This window comes from Triturus cristatus, chromosome 10, assembly GCF_964204655.1.
Source record: "Triturus cristatus chromosome 10, aTriCri1.1, whole genome shotgun sequence".
NCBI classification, from domain to species: Eukaryota; Metazoa; Chordata; class Amphibia; order Caudata; family Salamandridae; genus Triturus; species Triturus cristatus.
Window position 1 is genome coordinate 393,251,632 of NC_140593.1, and position 20,003 is coordinate 393,271,634.

At 42.9% G+C, this 20,003-nt stretch overlaps 1 protein-coding gene across 3 annotated transcripts in view; it reads left to right on the forward strand.

Annotated features, from left to right (window-relative positions):
• The window catches only part of OSBPL3 (oxysterol binding protein like 3), an 812,031-nt gene that overhangs the window by 616,101 nt on the left and 175,927 nt on the right, over window positions 1–20,003 (forward strand). For all 3 annotated transcript variants that reach the window (XM_085631654.1, XM_085631656.1, XM_085631655.1), the window contains one exon: window positions 4,932–5,069. In XM_085631654.1, coding sequence (XP_085487780.1) covers window positions 4,932–5,069 — 138 coding nt within the window. The remainder of the gene's footprint in view (window positions 1–4,931; window positions 5,070–20,003) is intronic.

Sequence of the window (20,003 nt, forward strand, 5' to 3'; positions counted from 1 at the left end):
GGGAATTCCAAAACAAATGTAAACTTACACAAAACTATAATTTTACCTTTGTGATTTTCATTTTAGAATCCAATTTAAGTCCCTATTTATTGCTCATCTAGCTTATTAAAAAAGGCCCTCAACTGATCCAATTATGATGCGACCTTACAGGCTTCTTAAACCCTAAGATCCTCCTCCTTAAATTTAGGTGAGACCTAGAGGGTGCGGAAAGCTAGAAGCGGTGGTAGGGCCTTTTTCTTCTTGGTGGCAAACTTCTGGAACAAACTGCCCGTTAGATTGACAGAAGATGAAGGCTGCTTTATAAAACTATTGAAAACCTGGTTGTTTATGTAGTTGGGACTTAATGAACAGTGAATCTACTCGGAGTGCTGGGAAGCTGCTTTTGGGTAGCCATGTGCTATACAAGCACTAATGAATTGAACTGCTTATAACACAAGGAGTAGTAACATAATTACATCAAAAAAACAAATTAATCTACATTTCTAAAAAGGAGATGCATGCAGCAGTCTGAAATAAAATCTTCATACTGCCTTCCCCTTCACCTTCGGATGGCACCATCGCTGCCGGAATTCAGGAAAGGACTGGATGTTCGATTGAGCCTCTGCAGTACGATCCTCAGTGTCTGGCTACCCTCACGGGTGATAAGTCGCGCTGTACAAATCATAATTGACTGATGGCAGAATTTGTAAATGGAAATAGTTACATAGGTAATATTGAACGCCTAGGCTATCAAATGGGGCATCTGTTTTTATTACTACAAATTCTGCAGAAAGTAGTATCACTGTCAGTGAAACCAGTTTTTAAGAGAGCTTAATACTTTGATGTGTAGGCAAGTGGTCACAGGTGTCCCGCAAGGCTCTGCTTTGAGCCCAACACTCTTTAATATATACCTCATTCCCTTAGCTTTTCTGGAAGAGGAACTGGGTGTGAAGGTGCTGTCATATGCAGATGACACTCAACTGCTGTTTTCCTGGAACAAGGGTACTGAGACAAATAGCACCCTAATCAAGAGATGCCTCACCGCTGTCTTCTATTGGCTAGTCCAAGTGCAGCCCAAATGCAATGAAGATAAGACGGAAATTGTCTTTTTTGGGACGTTTCCCCCCTAACTTATTGTTAGGCATCTCCCTGCCTGGTTACCCAAAGGAATTAGGAATTTGAGGATAATCTTTGACAATAAACTATCCTTCTGTCCTCAAAAAGCTGATGGGTCTTTGCTTTGGGATCCTGAGGTCATTAAAGAGGTTTTTTTCCTCTACTTTCTCAGTCAAGAAAACGGTTTTACAGGCTCTGATTACGTCCAGACTGGACTACGGTAATGCCCTGTACTTGGGAATACCAGAATTTCTTCTAGACAAATTTCAGCTGATCCAGAATACTGCAGCTGGCCTTCTGTTGAATATTCCAAAAAACAACACATTAATGACCATTTGCTGCCCATTAGGAAGAGGATCATGTTTAAGGCTCTGACACTGGTCCATGATGCTTTGTACCAAACTGGCCCGATAATCTCAGAGCTAGATTCAGTTTCTATAACCCTACCAGGCCACTACGCTCTTAAAGTAAACGGCAAGTAGTAATACCAATGTACTTGCATCTAAGGTCCGGAGGCAGATCATTAGCTTTTCTGGACGACTCAACTTAGAACCAGCTCCCGTTGGAGCTCCTTCCAGCTGACAACTCACTGCTGTTTAAGAAGAAACTGTAATCTTGGCTATTTGTGCAGTGCTAATCTACACCAACCTTCTTATGCTCTGTGCGTAGGACACTCCAGGGAGTAGCTGTTATGCACTATAAGTCACATATATCATATCATGTATGTTGAGCAAAACATGGTACTCTTCTCTCATATTCAGAACCATCATTTTACATCTCTCTGTTGAGGTAGTCACGGTTGCAGCTATGTAAAACATATCCTGTTTGTATGTACCAGCATGCACTGACTCATACATTTATGCACTCCCTTTTCCTTTCATTAATCTATCTACTCACTCTTACACCCATCCATCCATTTCTTTAAGCACTGATTCATCATGCACGCATCCATTTGTGCACTGACTCACCTATTCATACACAGTGCACTCATTCATTCACCTAAGCATCGACTCACCATTTATCCTTCTATGTATGCATTCACTCACTCATCCATGCATTCAGTCACTCACTTGTTCATTAATCCATCCATCCATGCACTCAGGCATCCAACCATTGAATTGCACATTCACCCACTCACCCAGCCACACAATCACATACATCTCTAATCAATAAAGAAGCATGTTTACTTATTAAATAAGCATTGTCAAAGCCATTATGTCTGGCCCTGCCAGGCTGGTGCAATAGCCAATTCATTTTTTATTTTTTTTATTGCAAGAATGTGCAGGGCACATACCTGGATCCCATCTTTACAGTCAGCGACAAGATCAAATTCAGCCACACGACCAAACTCATCTGGACAGACCACAGTATCGTCCACTTCACCATCGCAGGCCCCCCACGACACACCGCCACTCCCCCACCCTGCGCGCCACAGCTGGAACAGAATCCCCAACACCCAATGGACTGCCACGGTCCACACCAACTGACCCCACGCCTCCAGCAACCTCAAGATAGCCATACAAGACTTCTCCAGCTGGATCACAAACTGTGCTGACATTATCGCCCCCACAAAAATGACCAGCGCCAGAAGATCCAACAAACACGCCAGCTGGCTCACCCCCGAACCGAGCCTTCAAACGTGAGTGAAAATGACTGGAGAGACGATGGTGCTCCAGCAAGAATCTTTCAGACCTCACCTCTTTCAAAATGGCCCTCAGCAAATACCACTGCCACCTCAAAGTCAAAAAGGGTGACCTGACTGTCCGCATTGAGACAAGCACCAATCACACGAAAGAACTCTTCAGCATCGTTGGAGAATTTGCCTGCCCTTCTGCCACCGAGACCTCGATCCGCCTTTCCCAAGCCCTCTGCGACTCTGGTGGACTATTTCCACAACAAGAGCAAACATCCACAGCAACTTCAACCTGCAGCCTTCTGACCTCAACAGCCTCCTGACACACACCGACAACTCCCACAGCCACCTCACTGAATGGACCTCACAATTGCCACAGTGATCATGACCTCCATTCACTCCGGAGCACCAACAGACCCCTGCCCCCACCACATCTTCAACCTGGGACAGAAGGAAATCAGCAGTGCACTCACCACCATCCTCCACGTTTCCATCACCACTGCCATGTTCCCCAATGTCTGGAAGTACACAGAAGTGAAACCTCTCTTGAAGAAGCCCTCCGCTGACCCCAGTGAGCTCAAAAACTACCGCCCTATTTTGCTGCTCCCCTTCAAGGCAAGGTTCTGGAAAAGCCATGAACCACCGGCTTACCGATCACCTGGAAGGAAACAACCTAGTCGACTCCTTCCAGTCCAGCTTCTGTTCAAACCAAAGCATGAGACTGCCTTGATAGCCACAACCGACAACATTTGAGCAATCCTCGATCACGGCGAGTGAGCATACCTGATCGTCCTCAACCTCTCAGCAGCCTTCGACATGTATCTCACCATACCCTCATTGCCATACTCCACCACATCACCATCAGAGGTAACACCCTTTAGTGGATCTCCTCCTTCCTCACAGTACCTACACAAAGAATCCACCTTTCTCTGTTCAATGGCTACATCGCCCCACTGGCCGACACCGTCCGCACCCACGGAATCAACATCATCTCATAGGCGGATGACAACCAACTCATCCTCTCCCTCATGGAAGACACCGCCACCACCAAACGTAACTTCCAGAACGCCATGACCAACGTCGCAGACTGGATAAAATCCAACTGCCTGAAACTGAACACAGACAAGACCAAAGTTCTCATCTTTGGAAAGAGCACCTCCCCTTGGGATAACACACCGCCCCTTGGGATAACACATGGTGGCACTCGGACCTCTACCTACACCCATCAATCACGCCTGCAACCTTGACTTCATCCCGGGCAGTTACCTCTCCATAATGCGCCAGGTAAACACAGTTGCCTCCTCCTGCTTCCACACCCTCTGCATGTTTCGCAAGATGGTTCCCCATCAGCACCAAGAAAACAGCAATGCAAGCCCTAGTCAATAGCCGGCTAGACTATAGAAATGCACTCTACACCGGAGTCGCTATCCATCTGCTCAAACGACCACAGACATCCAGAACACTGCAGCCAATCTCATCCACGACCTCCCCAAATGGACCAGTATCACCCCCCCACTTAAGAAACCTCCACAGGAGACAAATTAAATCACCATCTAACTTAGCGCCCAAAGTTCAGGAGGTAGTTCATATTCGCTTTTTAAAGTTAATATAAAAAAAACCAATAAAATAAAAACAAGCACACAGGTTTATCACTGAAGAAAAGTGAAATATTTTAGGTGGATGTGAACAAAGTCCATGGTTTTTGTGCAGTCACTCAAAGTGAAGGGAGCCAGTGGGTAATGTGGTCAGACTCATTGTCCTGTGTTGTATGCCGTGTGGGCAGAAGCAAAATGTGAATGACAATTTAACTGACCAATGGATGAGCCTGCTGACCAAAAGCCCTCTCTGTATGTACATTATGCATTATTTTTGGGGGGATAAACAGTATTCTGGCGAGAAAGATAATAGTTATCTCAAAGTTCAGACCTAAAAAACTTTCGCATGCATGTTTTGTATTGATTTTGAATAGTCACAGACTGCCTTCTGAGTTTGATGCTGGCTTATTGTACTTTATTTCTCAGCATACATATAAATTAGCGTACTGGTGCAATGCTGCTTTTGAGGTGTGAATTAAGGTACAGCCCTATTAACGTCACTGTTTTGGCATTGAGTTAAGGGTTGTGTTTTTTGTAATACCATCCTATTTCACAATAACCCAGGAAATCATTCAGTGACAAGCACACTCCCATTCGTTCCTTTTTAGGTCTATATTGCGACGTTTGCGGTGTCTGCCTACGCCTCCAGCTTCTACAGAGCGGGAAGCAAGCCTTTTAATCCCATGCTCGGAGAGACCTATGAATTCACCAAAGAAGAAAAAGGCTTCAGATTTATTGCAGAACAGGTATGGTTCTCGCTGGCACTTTGCATGGGGTCATGAAACAGCTCAGTTAGGTTGTCGCTGAAACTAGGCGCAAGCAAAAGAGCTGCATTGTTGCTATTCCAGCATCCAGTATTTAATATGCCTAATGAAGTCACCGCTCTATAGCTCCTTTTCATGATTTGCCTTGTGTCAGAAACCATTCCAGGACCAATATAGCTGCTGCATGGCGTTGTTTCAGTTTTAAATTGTCATACCAGTTGATCCATTCATAGAGTAGAAGAGAGGACATGGATGTTTAGCTATTTGAAAAGCAAAGTAGGCCTCCCAAGGTGATGCTCATAAAAGGGCTCTATACAATAGAATAAAACCATATTAGGGAAACATAATGGAGCGTGAGGTGGGAGGGTGTGGATAGGTCATCAATGTAGTGCGGACCTGTTTCGACTGAGTCTTGTCTTGCATCGATGGCATCATGCCAGATGATATGCTGTATGTGGTAACAGAAGCAAGCGGGTGATATGGGTTGAGACCATATAGCCGGAGCTGTACTAGACTGCACACTGGTCAGTTGTTTTTTATGCATTTACACTGCATAAATTTACTTAACACTACACATGTTTATATTTTGAGGCACAGCAAGATAAAGAGAATCTCAACTGTCCAAGGTTGCAAAAGGCATTTGCATTGTTTTGGCACATTTTTTTAAATCATTTCTGTAATGCACATGTTGCTTATCAAAGGAGCGTTCCATCGTTAGTAGTGTGGGAAGTGGTCTTAAGCAGATGACCTTTGTCTCTACGCCTCTACCGTACTACCAATCCTAGCTCGGGAGCAAACCGGTTCTTTTGCATTGCAGAAAATGTGCACTACCTAGAAAATGGCACACAGTCAGTTCACCCCCGAGGGAACTCTTTTGGAAGGCCAATGGCGTCAGATGTTCCCTGTTCCTTCCCCACTTATGGGTACAGTCAAACAACAACTGCCCACCAAATGGAGGTCTCTGCCTCACCTCTACCTCCAACTCCCTCCAAGAATTCAAAACACCTGCTCTCTCTTTTAGTGCTGTATAGTACTCTGTGCAGATTGAAGTTTGCGTTTGTGCTGGAGACAGCATTTTTAGGTCTTGCATAGGCAGCGCATGCGCTGCCTCTCCGAGGCATCAAGTAATCAGTATTGCTAGTGAAACTCCACCCATTGTGTTTCTCTTTGTTTTGTCGCTTGCCATTGCTGAAATCTGGCATTGCTCTTCTTATCTCGCTCATTGTTGGCTAGTGGTCCCATACGTCACTTCCGTTTCTGGAGGAAGCGGCATCAACCAACTACAGTTAACTTATGCTGCAGGGCGGTATCTTTTAATGTACGGACTACTTTGTTGTTTTTTTGCCATGGTGCCTGGTTCGCGCATACGTTTAATATGCACGGCCACTTTCCTCGGTGTTGCATGTCAGCTTTCCTCCTTAAAAGTTTGATGACTTTGATGTTGGCAGAGGTTTTTTGTATTTCCACCGTAAGGATTTCGGGTTATTGAATGCCCACAAGGGGGTAGTGAGGAACTACCAGAGATGGCTGCCGTGAAATTCGCTGGCGCCACAGAATGCATTCGATTCACTGATGAAACAGGTACTTTTGCATAGTAAATCAATGCGATCTTTGTTGATAACTGACTTATCTTTCAGATGAAGTTGTGTTATTTCTGTGCGGTATAGCCCTTGGATGATGACTCGGAAGTTTAAAGGACCCTCCCTTAACTATACTGTCGCTGTTCTTCCCATGTGTGAATGCATAGTGCCGTTTAGAAATGCTAACAGTGTGCAATGCTTTGATGGCAAAACGAAAAAAAATTGAAACTGTCTCACGCAGTAATATTATGATGTTCGCGTAGCTTTTCAGGAGAACCTAAGTGAGTTTATAAAAAAAATGCCCAGTTTTGTATTCTTCCAACAGGTTCCCCTATTTCTGTTAATAGATATAGCTGACGTATATCGTGTATGATTCACTTTCATACGTATTATACATGCGGTAGATTAAGCACATGGTGGGGGGGTGCTGCTGAAAGCATGTTAATGCATGTGTTGAGGAGTACTGTTGCTAGAACATGTTTTTAAATAACCCTTGTTTAAACATACAGGAGCTAAAATGTCAGGAGCATAAGGTATCCACATGGCTAGTGTTTTGTAATCCATTTTCTTTTACCTCGTGTTCACTGCAGTCTGAGAAAGTTATCCTTTCCCTTTCAGTAAACGTAACAGTTCCGTGGAAAACGTGTACTCAAAACTTGCTTTAGCGTTCATGACACTTGTTTGAAGTGTACATTTTTCTGGAATGAGAACTAGCCTTCTATCTTTAAATCTGTAGGATTCTATGTGTCGAAGACCGGTTGGCATTTCAGTCCGAAACGCACATGATCTGTCCCACTGTTCAGTTGCTTGTTGTCTAGTTAACATACCAGGGCAGGTAAAATGGATTATATTTACAAGTACAAAGAGCCCTTTATCGTATAGCATTCTAATTTTTTTAAGAGTGGTATTTTATGTAACGATGCAACTGATCATGCATGTTTTATGCAAAATCTGGATGATTTGCAGGTAGATGTATATTGTAAGTAAAGAGTTTTCTTTAGTTGGTTTCTTTCGTCACTTTCATGTTTGGTCTATAGCTGTACATATTAACAAGCGATTGCAATGCAATAGGTCTCGCATTTACGCGAGTATGAGCTATTGAGAATGCTAATGACAATGCCTTTTATTTTTGTTTTTGTTTCTAAAACATAAATAAAAGGCATTGTCATTTACAATGCCAATAGCTTAAAGTCGCGTAAATGCGAGACCTATTGCATTACAAATGCTTGGTGGTGGTGTTGTCGTCTTTGCTGAGCGCATACAATGAGGGCCTCCTCAGTGACCATAATAATGTAACCGGGCACTCTTACAGAAAGGGAGCGACAAATTGTATTTCTGCACCCTCACGCCATCTGCATTTCAGTTGCATTTATTCATATGCACAGATTTTCAATTAGATGCGCTTCAGCCTGAAGTGTGAACATTTTCTACAAATTGTATACAGCTTTGTTAAAATTACTGATTTATTTTGCCCACCGGTTACTTCTCTCCTGCTTTGGTACAGTCCTAACACGCTTCTGAAATCAGAAGGCATTTTATGTTTTTTATTCTGCACAGAAGAGTACTTTGCAGCTATTCTATAATCATTTTTAGAGCTAATTGAAAAAAGTTGAAATATGTGGCAATCTAATAAGAAGCACACATTTCTGCTCTTGCTTCTACCTCGGAGTACTTGCGTGCAATATAATTACACATTCGGTGACCAGAATCTACAAAAGGCTACTACAAAGTAAAGGGTAGTTGCACCTATATTCATATTGATGCCAAAACATAAAGTAACATTGTAATGACTAGCTTTCCCCCAAAACTTTAAATGCAATGATAATATCGCACATCCTAATCGCAGTATCATTAGTACCAGATCGGAGTATTACCACTGAATTTATGATAGGATTCTAATAAAGTGCTTTGTTTTGTTCGTGGACAGTATAGGAAGATTGTTTGAATGAGTTGATATAAAGCACAGCTCATATTGCTACGTTAAGTTCATGATTCCCTGGGACATCAGATAACTAGGGATATAATAAGCAAAGCATGAAAAGGCACAAGATGAAATATTTTAATTTGATTATTTATAAGCACTTGACAAAGCTAATTGCCTGTATGCGCAAGATAAAATAAGGAAACTCGATCTATACATTTAGTTGTAGTGCACATCATGGACTGTCCATTAGAGGTTAATGTCCAGAGACTGGAAAGAAAATTGTTTGTCGCTCATATGAAAATGGGAAACATTTCCTTAAAAGATGAATTGGTAAGGGATTGACAAATGTTCAGATAAGAGAGCTAATTTTACTTTATTAGATATTTATTGTACTTAGCTATATTTTATGGTTCTTATAAAGCACTATGTGGTACGCCACAGTCATCTCAGAGCACTATTTGGTACGGTATAACAGAGGTGTGTTGAGCTGAGAGTTTTTGAAGGGTTTGGTATCTCCATGCCATTATTCAAAACAGTTAACTTGGTGAACTTAGAAGCTGATGAAGTCTTGAAACCAGGGAACTCAAGACAAATCTTATAGTGTCTGTTGTCCCACCAACAGATGCCGTTCATAAGCAGATGTCTGGATTGTTTTAAACTGGGCAAGGAAGGGGCGGCATACAGCACACACGAGATGTGGCTTTTGTGCACATTATTAAGAAGTAGAACCACTATATTTTAAAACATTGGAAGCCTCTTCAACCATTGCTGTCATTGGCATAGCCAGAGTAAGACATTATGGGTGTCCTGGCAAAACTAGGTGAGAATTCTTGAACATAGAAACATATATTGATACTAATAATGATAGTTATTTCCCAAGTTAATTTCCCATTTTTATCTAAACCGGTCAGTGTATATTCCAGAAATGTTAAGTTTTGGTCATAGGAAAGCAAGCATAAGAGTCCATTTCAATTGTGGTACGCTATATCTCGGAATCACAGGGTGATTGTCATTACATTGCAATGTTTTACTTTGTGGCTACGGTACTTTGCATTTTACAAACTACGAAATAAGCATACGAAATAAGTAGAAGCATGTATTTTCAAAAAATATTTTTAAGTAATGACATTTTTATAATATAAACAGTTTTAATTAAATTGTATTTAACCTCAAGTTACATATAAAAGTCTCCCCACCCCTAAACCCCCTTACAACTTAAGTACATTTCCCCATACCTGAACCTTAAAACACACTTATTACCCCTATACATTACCCTGAAAACCATTACTACACCTGTTCAGTACCTATCTCTGTACCAAAAAAACACTTACCACTATCCCAATACACTACCCATCCCTGCACCCTAAAAACTCATTCATCACCAATCTTGGAACCAAAATAAAACCTTACTACCTCAATACACTACCTATCTTTGAACACTGCAAGCACCTTCCCACACCTAGAGGCCCATTAGAATGTCGGGCAGATCGCCACCGCCCCCATGGCGGTGGCGATCCACCCGACATTCTTTCCCACCCGCATGCCACTCTCCCCCCCACCATATTACTATGGCGGGGGGACCCCGGCGGACGGAAAGACCGTCCGCCGGTTTTCTGCCGGTAGGCAATCCGCCCGATTGCCTACCGGGCGGAAAAGCTGTTAATATGGTGGCAGTGTCTGGTAGACACCACCATCCATATTAGAATGCAGGCGGGGACATGCCTTTCTGTGGCGGCGTTGCAGCCACGGAAAGGCATGCAGTCAGGGATTCTGGGGGATGGGGTGTGCACATGGGGGTACCTATGGTACCCCCCTGCATTTTAATGTACAGCGTGGCAGGCACTGCGCGGTGCCTGTCACATTGTGTATTGAAAGGCACAACTTGCTTTTGTGGCATTGCAGCGGGTGGTGCTTTCAGCACCGCCCGCCGCAATGTTACAAATGCGGGATGCGCCCGCCGGTGCGGTGGGCGCAGCCTTATTGTAGTTGCGGGACCGCCGCATGCATTGCGGGTGGTCCCATTTCCCGGGGGTATGGCGGGCGGACATACTAATGAACCTCCTAGACTCTACCCCTCTCCGGACCCTAAAATCCCCTTACTGCCCCAATACATGACCCATCACTGAACCCTAAAAAAGCCCTACTACGTCAGTACTCTACCCATCCCTGAATGCTAAAAAACCTTAGTAACTTAAAATAACTTTACTACACCTTACAAAACCTTTACTACACCTAAACACTACGCATCCTTGAACCCTAAAAATCCTTTATTACCCCTAAACATCCCATTCCTAAACCAAAAAATCTTTTGGCTACCTCCGTAAAAACTCTAAAAATTGAAATCAACATAAATGTTTGGAATGTTTTCATGAAATACTCACTTATTAATTACTTGAAATTAATTTGACAATTTTACTTAAAATAAAATGCTGTCTTTTAATATAGATTTAATGCTTAATTTTAATTATAAAAATAACTTACATTTAATTTAGATTCAATAATTACCTTTAATATTTTGAGACATAACTGTCAAAATAAAATGTAAATGCGTTTATATTTATATGTGTGTGTGTATGTCTTTTTTGTGTATTCCAAAGTGTTTCCCTATTACCGCAATGCACTGTCTTTTGTTGCCAGTGTGAAGGCTGTTAGGGGAACTACTCCTGTTTCCATATGCAGTACAAAAGTAGGCAGCGCTCCGGGTTGTGACAATCGCAAATCAACGTGTTCCCTACTTTTATGCAGTATATTTACGTTAAACTAAATTGTTGCTTGCTTGTAAGGTTAAGTACCACAATATAAATATACTGAAATCTAACCTGTAAAGTACTTACCTGCGATATAACAACCCTCTAAGTACTGACATCTTTACCATTGCTTTGGGATTACAGATTAGTACTTTGCCTACAGGTTTTAGAGCTCATTAGTCATGGAATAAATAAGCATGCTCGGTTTTGATCAGAAACATTACGCTGGTGTAAATGTGTTATGTTCTCATGTGGGCATTCTGTATTTGAATTCGGAAAGTGTATGTAATTTTATTTCACTATATTTCACTGAACTATCATTTAATAGGCACTTCTTTGTGTAACCCCTTTCACTGAAAGTTATTTGTCTGTACCTTGCATTTTGATTAACATTTTAATTACCATTTGATTGTAAACTTTTTCATTGAAAAAGTATAGATTTTCAATTAAACACAACCACTACTTTTGTTTTTAATTTTTTATAATACTCTTTTAGAAATACCTTAAAACTCTACAGCTACCCCAGTCCTTTCCTTAATATTTGATACTAGCCCAGATCATTTCCTTACTTCACACATTTGTTTCTAGCACCTAATTAAAGCCTAAGGTTGCCCAGACCTGGTTTCTAAACATTACTGAAATATTAGCTTTAACTTTCTTCATACTACTAGTGCTGGCTCTTACATGACCCCAATTCCAGCCTTAATCCTTTCCTTATCATAATTCACCCCAAACCCTGGCCATAGTCATGACATTGATATTGATGCAAAAGCTTGACCTTAATCTGACCATAACAGAAATTCTTCCTTTACCCTTATCCTGGCTTTAAAGATAGTGTTATATCTACCCTTAGCCTAATAGATAAACCTCCACAACTGGTCATATTATTAATCATATCCCCTGAAACACCTTAATATTAATAACCATTCCAGTTAGTTACTATAAAAAGATAAGTGTTGAGGAATTCAGGTCCACCAACTATTCAGTCAGTAACAACCTCATCAATGCTTCTGTCCCCAAAGCCTTGCTGAATGTCTCATGATATTACAACCACTTTGGACACCCCTGCCCAGCTAAAACACTGAAAAATGTGAGGCAGACAAAAATCCCTCAACAGGTGCTATAATGGGGAATTCTAAGAAGATTTGAGAAATGAGCTGAGTTATCCAGGTCCACCCTTTGTATTGATTAGTTAAGCATTTTCTACTACAATCTACAAGTCCCCTGATCTTTTATGAGCATTCTAGATTATGGAGTAATGAAAATGAAAAACAAACGCTGTCATAACTGATTTCTGTAGAATGCTATCCATGATGGGAAATGAGCAGTCCTGTTTTCTCCATAGAGTGGCAGAGTCTGCAGTCCTCAACATTTGGCATCATCTTTTTACAGTTGCCTCCACACTGATGGAAACAGTGAACACATTTCAAATAACATATTTAAAATACTCTGTTGCCTTCTTGATTACAAAAATGCAACCCCCCCCCCCAAAGATAGGGGGATATACAGTGAAAACTTCCATGAGGTTGTATGTCTTTAATTTACAAGGATAGTCCCCTCACCAATAGAAGGAGGCATGTTTTTCATCAGACCATTCCTTGTTCTGAATGCAAGCCCACAAAGTACCTTTCTCGGGTTCTTTTGATTTCCTAGATGAGCTATTAAAGCCACAGCATCCCTATTACTCTACTATATACTCCTAAATGGCCAATAGTAAAAATTGTCCTGTATCTCAATATATATAAAAAAGGGACTTGGCTATTGCCCTTTGTGTCTCAACAGTTGATGTCCTTCAGGGCAAAAAAATCAGCCTGCTGTAATCATCAGGAGTCACTTTTAGAAAAATACACAAAGAGCTTTTCTCAGATTCAAAGGCGTAGTGATATTTGGGGCCCTGTTCACCTCCGTGAAAAGAATAGTGAACAAACAATGGAGAGTCTTGAGAATTAGACAAACGTAAACTTGCCGACATAGCAGAAACCTCTAGGACTGTTTAGTACACACCCACCAAAGTTCTTTGAACAAACTGACCAAACTACTTTTTGAGATTTGCCCATAGTCATAGGACCTCACCCTGGTGCTTGTGGTCAGATTAAAATATTTAATTTTGAAGGTTGGCCTTTCTAGTGTCACTTATAGAATGCCCTACTCAGGCATCTAACACAGAACTGTATTTTATATAACATCAGAAGCAATTAAATATTTTTACAACGATCACCTTTTCAGATGGCAGGTCATCTACTTCAGAGGCCCACAACCTGTCAAACTATTGTTTGGTTACTTTTTTGTTAGTGTGTACTAAAAACTAGTGGTAATCTATGATCTGCCAACCACAGGGACCATCATAAAGAGATAAGTGATGGTAATTGAGCTATTTTTTTTCTTTTTTTTTTTAAGCAAATGGAAGTTTGGTGCATCTCAGGTATTTTGACCTGGCCACAGGATTGATCTAAAATCAGACAGAGTTATCTCGTCGTTATAGAAGGCAATATTGTTTTGTCCAGAATCTGGACTAGCCATTCAGCACTTCTTCTAGTGAAGAGGTCCTGCTTAGGTTCAGGGAAGACTGCATCCATTTTCTACCTCTCAGACGATTTGTATGGTCTTGACAATCACTGTGATGCATCTGGATTTCATCTATGATCACTGTCATTCCTCCAATTCTAATTAGTGTACCATTTGCTGATTGTCCCTAGTGCACATAAAAACAATTGGGTGAGATCTGCCCAGAGACTTTGTCATTATTTTTGAGAGGTCAGCATCTCTGTTAGTGGGTAATGGGATTAAAAGTTGAAAAGAAAAGTGGTGTTGAAGATTTGGTTTGGATGTCAGTAGCAGTGAAAGCAAATGGTGCTGCAGCCTTAGGATAGTACCCTGGGATGAGATTACCTGCTGTAGTACAAGTAATACTCCTTACTTCACATGAAAGCTAATTCAAAAGCATAGAGTGCAAGAACATGATTAAAGCAATAAATCAATATATCCAGAGGGGCTGCTTCATTTTTTGCCCATGGTCTCCAGTAAAACAGTACTCTGTCACTTAACATGTTTTTGTTTTTAACACGGTTTAAATGAGCTGATTTGGCATTACATGTCTTCTTGTTCTACGTTATTTAAAAACAAAAGTTGAGCCTTCACCCTGTAGAAGAATAACACTGCATTCTCCAAGAAATTAGATAATCCATTTCAGAATGTACTCCACATTTTTTTTGTTTAGTTTTTGTAACGAACAAGTGATGCCAGGGCTATCGCTTCTAACAGCAGCAAATATTAAGAACAATTAAATAAAATCAGATGAAATAGCAAAACCATGGTCTAGAATCCTCACAGAAAATTACATGACATTACAAAAAACAGGCGGAGAGGGGCGAGTTAAGCCCTTCAGATGGTGGATGCATGATCTCCACACTTCCCGTCTGGCTCTGGGCACCATTGTTGCTCGCGCCCGTCAGCCCCTGGGGACCTCTCAACCGGTCTGGCAAAGAAGGACCTCCCCCCCCCCCCACCCCCCCCCCCCCCACGAACTAGTGCACAGGCCACTGAAGGAGAAGCGTTGGCCAGAGTCAGATGGCAGCTGCCCTAATGTTTCCAGTATGGAACCTGCAAGCCGAGACACCTGCAGTCTCAGAACCGTAGCTCCTCGCTGCCATCCGCCACAGAAACCTCAGAAATGGAGTGAACAGGTAAGATCTTGCAGGGGTCTTTAGGCACCTGCATCGCCACCTGAAGGGGGCCCCCGGCTGCCAGGCTGCACAGATTGGTGTGCAGTGGGAGAGAACTGCGCGAAGGGGCATGCATGCCTGTATGGGCACACAATGAAACTGCGCAGTGCTAACATCCTCAGCACCACCATGAAGAGTAATAGCAACATCTATGACTGCACGGTGCCTGGGCCTTAGCAGCAGGGCAAGGGTGCAATCGACATGGAGGCCTTAATGATAACTCTGGGACCTTTAAATGCGTGACACCCTGCCAGTGATCTGTGGGGGCATCAGTCAAGTGACCTGAAGTGGGGTGCAGACGGCCCCCCTGTGCAGCCCCATTAGTGACATTGAATTCTGCTGAGTTCTGTGCCTACTGAGACAGTAGCATCTTACCCTGTAGATAGGCAAACTGAGCCACTGTGCACATGTGAACAAACTCATCCCCCTGATGAGAGGACTATCAGTGAGGTCTGATGTGGGCAGCCAGGGATTGAATTGGACCTCCCAAATGCCTCACTTGAAGATCCAGCTCAGAAAAGTCACTAGTGTGAGAACCTGCCTGTCACCCTTAGATCTATTAAGCAATCACTGTTCAACAACTCCAATTTGAAACTATACAGAGCAATCACATAATAGAGAACCCCACAAAGAGACAATGTTGCGCACATGATTCTTAGAGGTCCATCTTCATGAGTGTGGCCCTGCTCGAATGGCACCCATCTCTGCCCTGCACACCCCAGGATCGACACCGAGCGCGCTTTGGCATACCGATGCAGCAAATATTACACACTAGACACTTGACACACTCCCATATACCTGTAGCTAGAGTCCTACTTTTTGCGCGGCCATGACGGGGGCTTTGTTTCAAGTAGGAAACTAATATTAAGGTTGTACTTTAACAGGCCTCTCCCCACATAGATGATGGCGCCCCAGAGACAAAGGAAGGAAGAACCATGGAGGCCCACAGAAATAAGTCGCAGATAATCACCAGAGTCCTCTTCCTTCAGGCCTTCCATGAACTTAAGGAAGTCATTGAAGGGGTCAATTCAATCTCCAACAAGACCTACAAGGTATTCAATGACACATTGAAAGACCTTGAAGAGAGGGTTGCCCAAGCTGAGACATTCACTGTCAGTCATTCTAAGGAGTGCAAAATCCTGTGGCAGCAGATCCGTCAACTTGAGGACCAACATATCCTGCTACAGGAAAAGTGTGAGGACCTTGGTAATGGGTCTCACTGCAACAATATCTGCATCTATGGCATCAAAATTCCAGATGTCGATCTGCCAAAAGGGGAGCCCATAGCCTTGAACAGAGCTCATAAGGTAGTTCGTTTAAATACAGCGAGGAAAGGAATTCCCGCTGTCTTGGTCTACATCCACCGATATTAAGATAAAGAGACCATCATTTCCAAAGCAAGGCAGGGACACTCTGTCATATTCATCTACTCCCAATTTCTCCGCTTCCAGGACCTCTCTGCATCAACGCTGGTAAAGAGATGATCATGTAAGCACATTTGACTCCCTCATTTCCCAAAACATAAAATGCAAACGGGGCCATCTGTTCAGTCCCTGACACTCCTGGGGAAGCCAAGCATATCCTAAGCCTGCCATCACCAGAAGAGGAATACCAGCCACACACGGCTGAAGGAAGCTGCAGCCCCCCAGATTGGGGTGGCAAATGGGTATGAGATACTGCAGCGATCGCCGGCCAAGTGCAACCGAGATCAAAACCAGCAGAACCCATCCTATGGAGCATCTTCAAAGATCCAGCGACCATGGCAGAAAGGAACATGAACCGAACTAGATACCAGAATGCAGCCAGGACAACTTTTTTTTTCCTAAGAATTAAGTTGATACCCCTGGGAGCAAAGTCCATTTGGCTCCCTTTATTTGGCAGAGGTAGGGAGGGTTAGTTGCAGACTGGTGATCTATTGAAGTGTCGGCAAGGCAGATACGTATTTCACAATGTGTTCACCTACACAACACACCTCACCTATAAACCACACTTAACTAATATTGCCTTGGTAGGTTGTCCATTGGTGTTATGCTCTCTCTTGGGCTTAGTTGTAGCTGTTATCCCTTAACCATTTGAATTCTTGTGGGTGTGGGGTGGAAGACACACCAGTAAACGGAGACTATTTCACTCTGAGATACTCTTCATTTATCTGGGTGAAGGGCAGATGACTGCTTTGTCCTCCATAGGTATGACACAAGGGTTAGAGGATAAACAACACTGAAATTTGTGACATAAAATGTCAGAGCTCAATAACCCTTATAAATGACTTGACATACTGAAGGTGCTTAGATCGCCTGAAGCTGATTTCTGCTATCTACAGGAGACTCGCTTCTCAGAGCAGACAGGGGCAGACTGAGGTCTTTCCCTCTCAGATATCATGCGATATCAAAAAAAGCAGGAGTAGCAATACTCCTCAGCCCCGGAGGCCCCTTCACCGAGTGAGACTATAAAGCTGGTAAGCATGATAGATGGGTGGTGATCAGCGGCCCTTGGAAGGGGTAGCCAAGTTAGTTTTGTAGCTACAAATATGCACCCAATTCTCCAAATCATTGATAACTTTGCCACGGGCCCCAAGAAAGTAGGGGGAGACTTTGAGGTAGTCTTGAATGCTGCCCAAGATAGATCCCAACAATGTTATGGCAGGGCCCCAGATTTGTCTGCGGAGAGACATGCTTGCCTAAATGATTTGGCCTGATCGTTGCATTGCACACTCAACATCCTTTAACAAGAGACTGCTCACACTATTCCATAGCACACTGCACGTATGCCAGAATTTAATTGATTTTCCTGGATAAGAGACCAAAGCACTAACTGGAAAAGGCTGATCAGTTCACCCTGACACACTCTGATCATGGTCCTGTGGAAATTATACAACAAAGGCAGAGGAAGGCTGGGTGTCGCTAGCGGGCCTTGGCATCTGAACGACTGTCTATTAAAAGATCCAATAGTCATAGCTGAAGTCGAAGAGAAACTCGCGGATCATGGATAATGACTCTGGGGAACTGGAGAACATGGTGGTTTAGGATGCACTAAAGGGTCTGTTAAGGGGACCATCATCTAGGAGGCAGTCATTATTAAACACATCATTTAACTAAAGCTGCCTAAGTTGTGGAACTGAAAGAGTTCGAAAAAGCAACACAAAATGACACCATCGCAGAAGATCTGAAGAAACACGACTGCCATAGAGTTTTAGCTCTGAGCCTTATAGCTAGATAAAGCAAATTATATACTTACAAGACTGGGGACCTGTTTCCATGAAGGTGAGGATAAACCAGGCACATTGTTAGCAAACAAGTTAAGGGCATACCAGGACCTAAATGCAGATAGAGGAGTCTATTTTGGGATGGCTGGGGCTAATTTTACTCTCCTTGCCAAGCAAGACAAGGATCCAAAGTGCCTATCCTATTGCCCCATTTCACTGCTTAACATGAATATTAAGATTTGTGCTAAATTTGTTATCAGTTGACTAGACAATTTAATGCCACATATGATCCATCTGGGCCAAGGACCACACAATAGCAGAGGAAGAGAAGCGGTCATTCTGTCTCGCGATGCTGAGAAAGTATTTGATAGAGTGGACTGGGAATGTTGTTTGATGTGGTGTAGCGATTTGGTTTGGACACTAGATTCCTTGGTTGTATTGCGGCCCTGTATGGCAACCCACAAGCAATGGTAAATGTCAATGGTCAGTCTTCAGCCCACTTGCACATAAATGTGTGCACCTGACAGGGATGTCCCCTTCTCTTCGATTTCATCCCGAGCCTCTTCTACAGAAAATTAGAGATCAGTCTGGATAAGGGGCAATAACGTCTGCCCAGATACATTTCAGCTGACTGCCTTCATAGATGACATCCTCGCCTTCACTGAAACCTTGCAGTCACTCCCGCCCCTCACTCCACTACTTGAGAAATATCAGCTTGTAGCAGGCCTCTAAATCAGCATGACTAAATCCAAAGACCTGGTGCTAGTTGGAGGTGGTACTCTTGAACCTGAAAAACACAACAGCTGGACTCTAGATGGCATTAAGTATTTTGGCATTTAAATCCTGTGTTTTAGCTTGTTCCAGAATCAGTGCTTAATGTATGACACTGGCACTCATTTTTGGGGCCTGCACTTATTTTTCCACATCAGACAATTCCTGAGAGCAAAAGAAGGAACAACTAGCATAAGGGAAAGAAATAGAAAGAGAAAAACAGAAACCCCATTACCAAGGGAGAGAGCAGGGACCAGCAAGAGTGAGATATAGGAGCAGGGAGTGTATGGTAGTTGATTAGAGGCCTGACATGGATTCTTTTGTGGGTATTCCTTGCACCAGCTTCAGCCGTGAGCTTCTCAGCAGAGATTTTGGCACTGACACTCATTTGCTTACAAATTATGCATTGGCCAGGATCATCTTGAATAGCTGCTCTGAGAAACCAGTTCGACCAGGCTGTTTGGAAAAACCACACTCTCTTCCATGGGCGTAATAGCTGCAGTAGAGATGGCTTTACTACTGCAGATATGTCTTGCAGGTTTTGACCATCCCTCTGAGGAACAAAGGTGTTGCCCAACTTATATCTGGAATGGTGAAGAGAACGAGAGTCTCTGCAATGGCTTGCATGTAGCACTTGAAGGATGGGGCTTGGGAGTGTCCCACATGTGTGCTACTACCAAGCTTCCCAACTAATATTATACATGATTGAATCGTTGAAGGGGGAAATCAATAAGCAGTGGTACTTTTTTTTATCAGAATCTGACTGCCAGGCCACTGGATGTGGTGCCCTGACTCAGTACAAGCTTACAAGACTGACTCCTCAGTCTCCCCAGTCACTATGGCTGCACTTGGGGTCTGGATTCTGTAACAAATAAAGAAGGCCTTACCACATACCGATCACCTCTTATGTCGATAGCTGGTAACTGATTTTTCACCAGGGATGGAGATGGGCAAGTTCCAGATCTGGGGA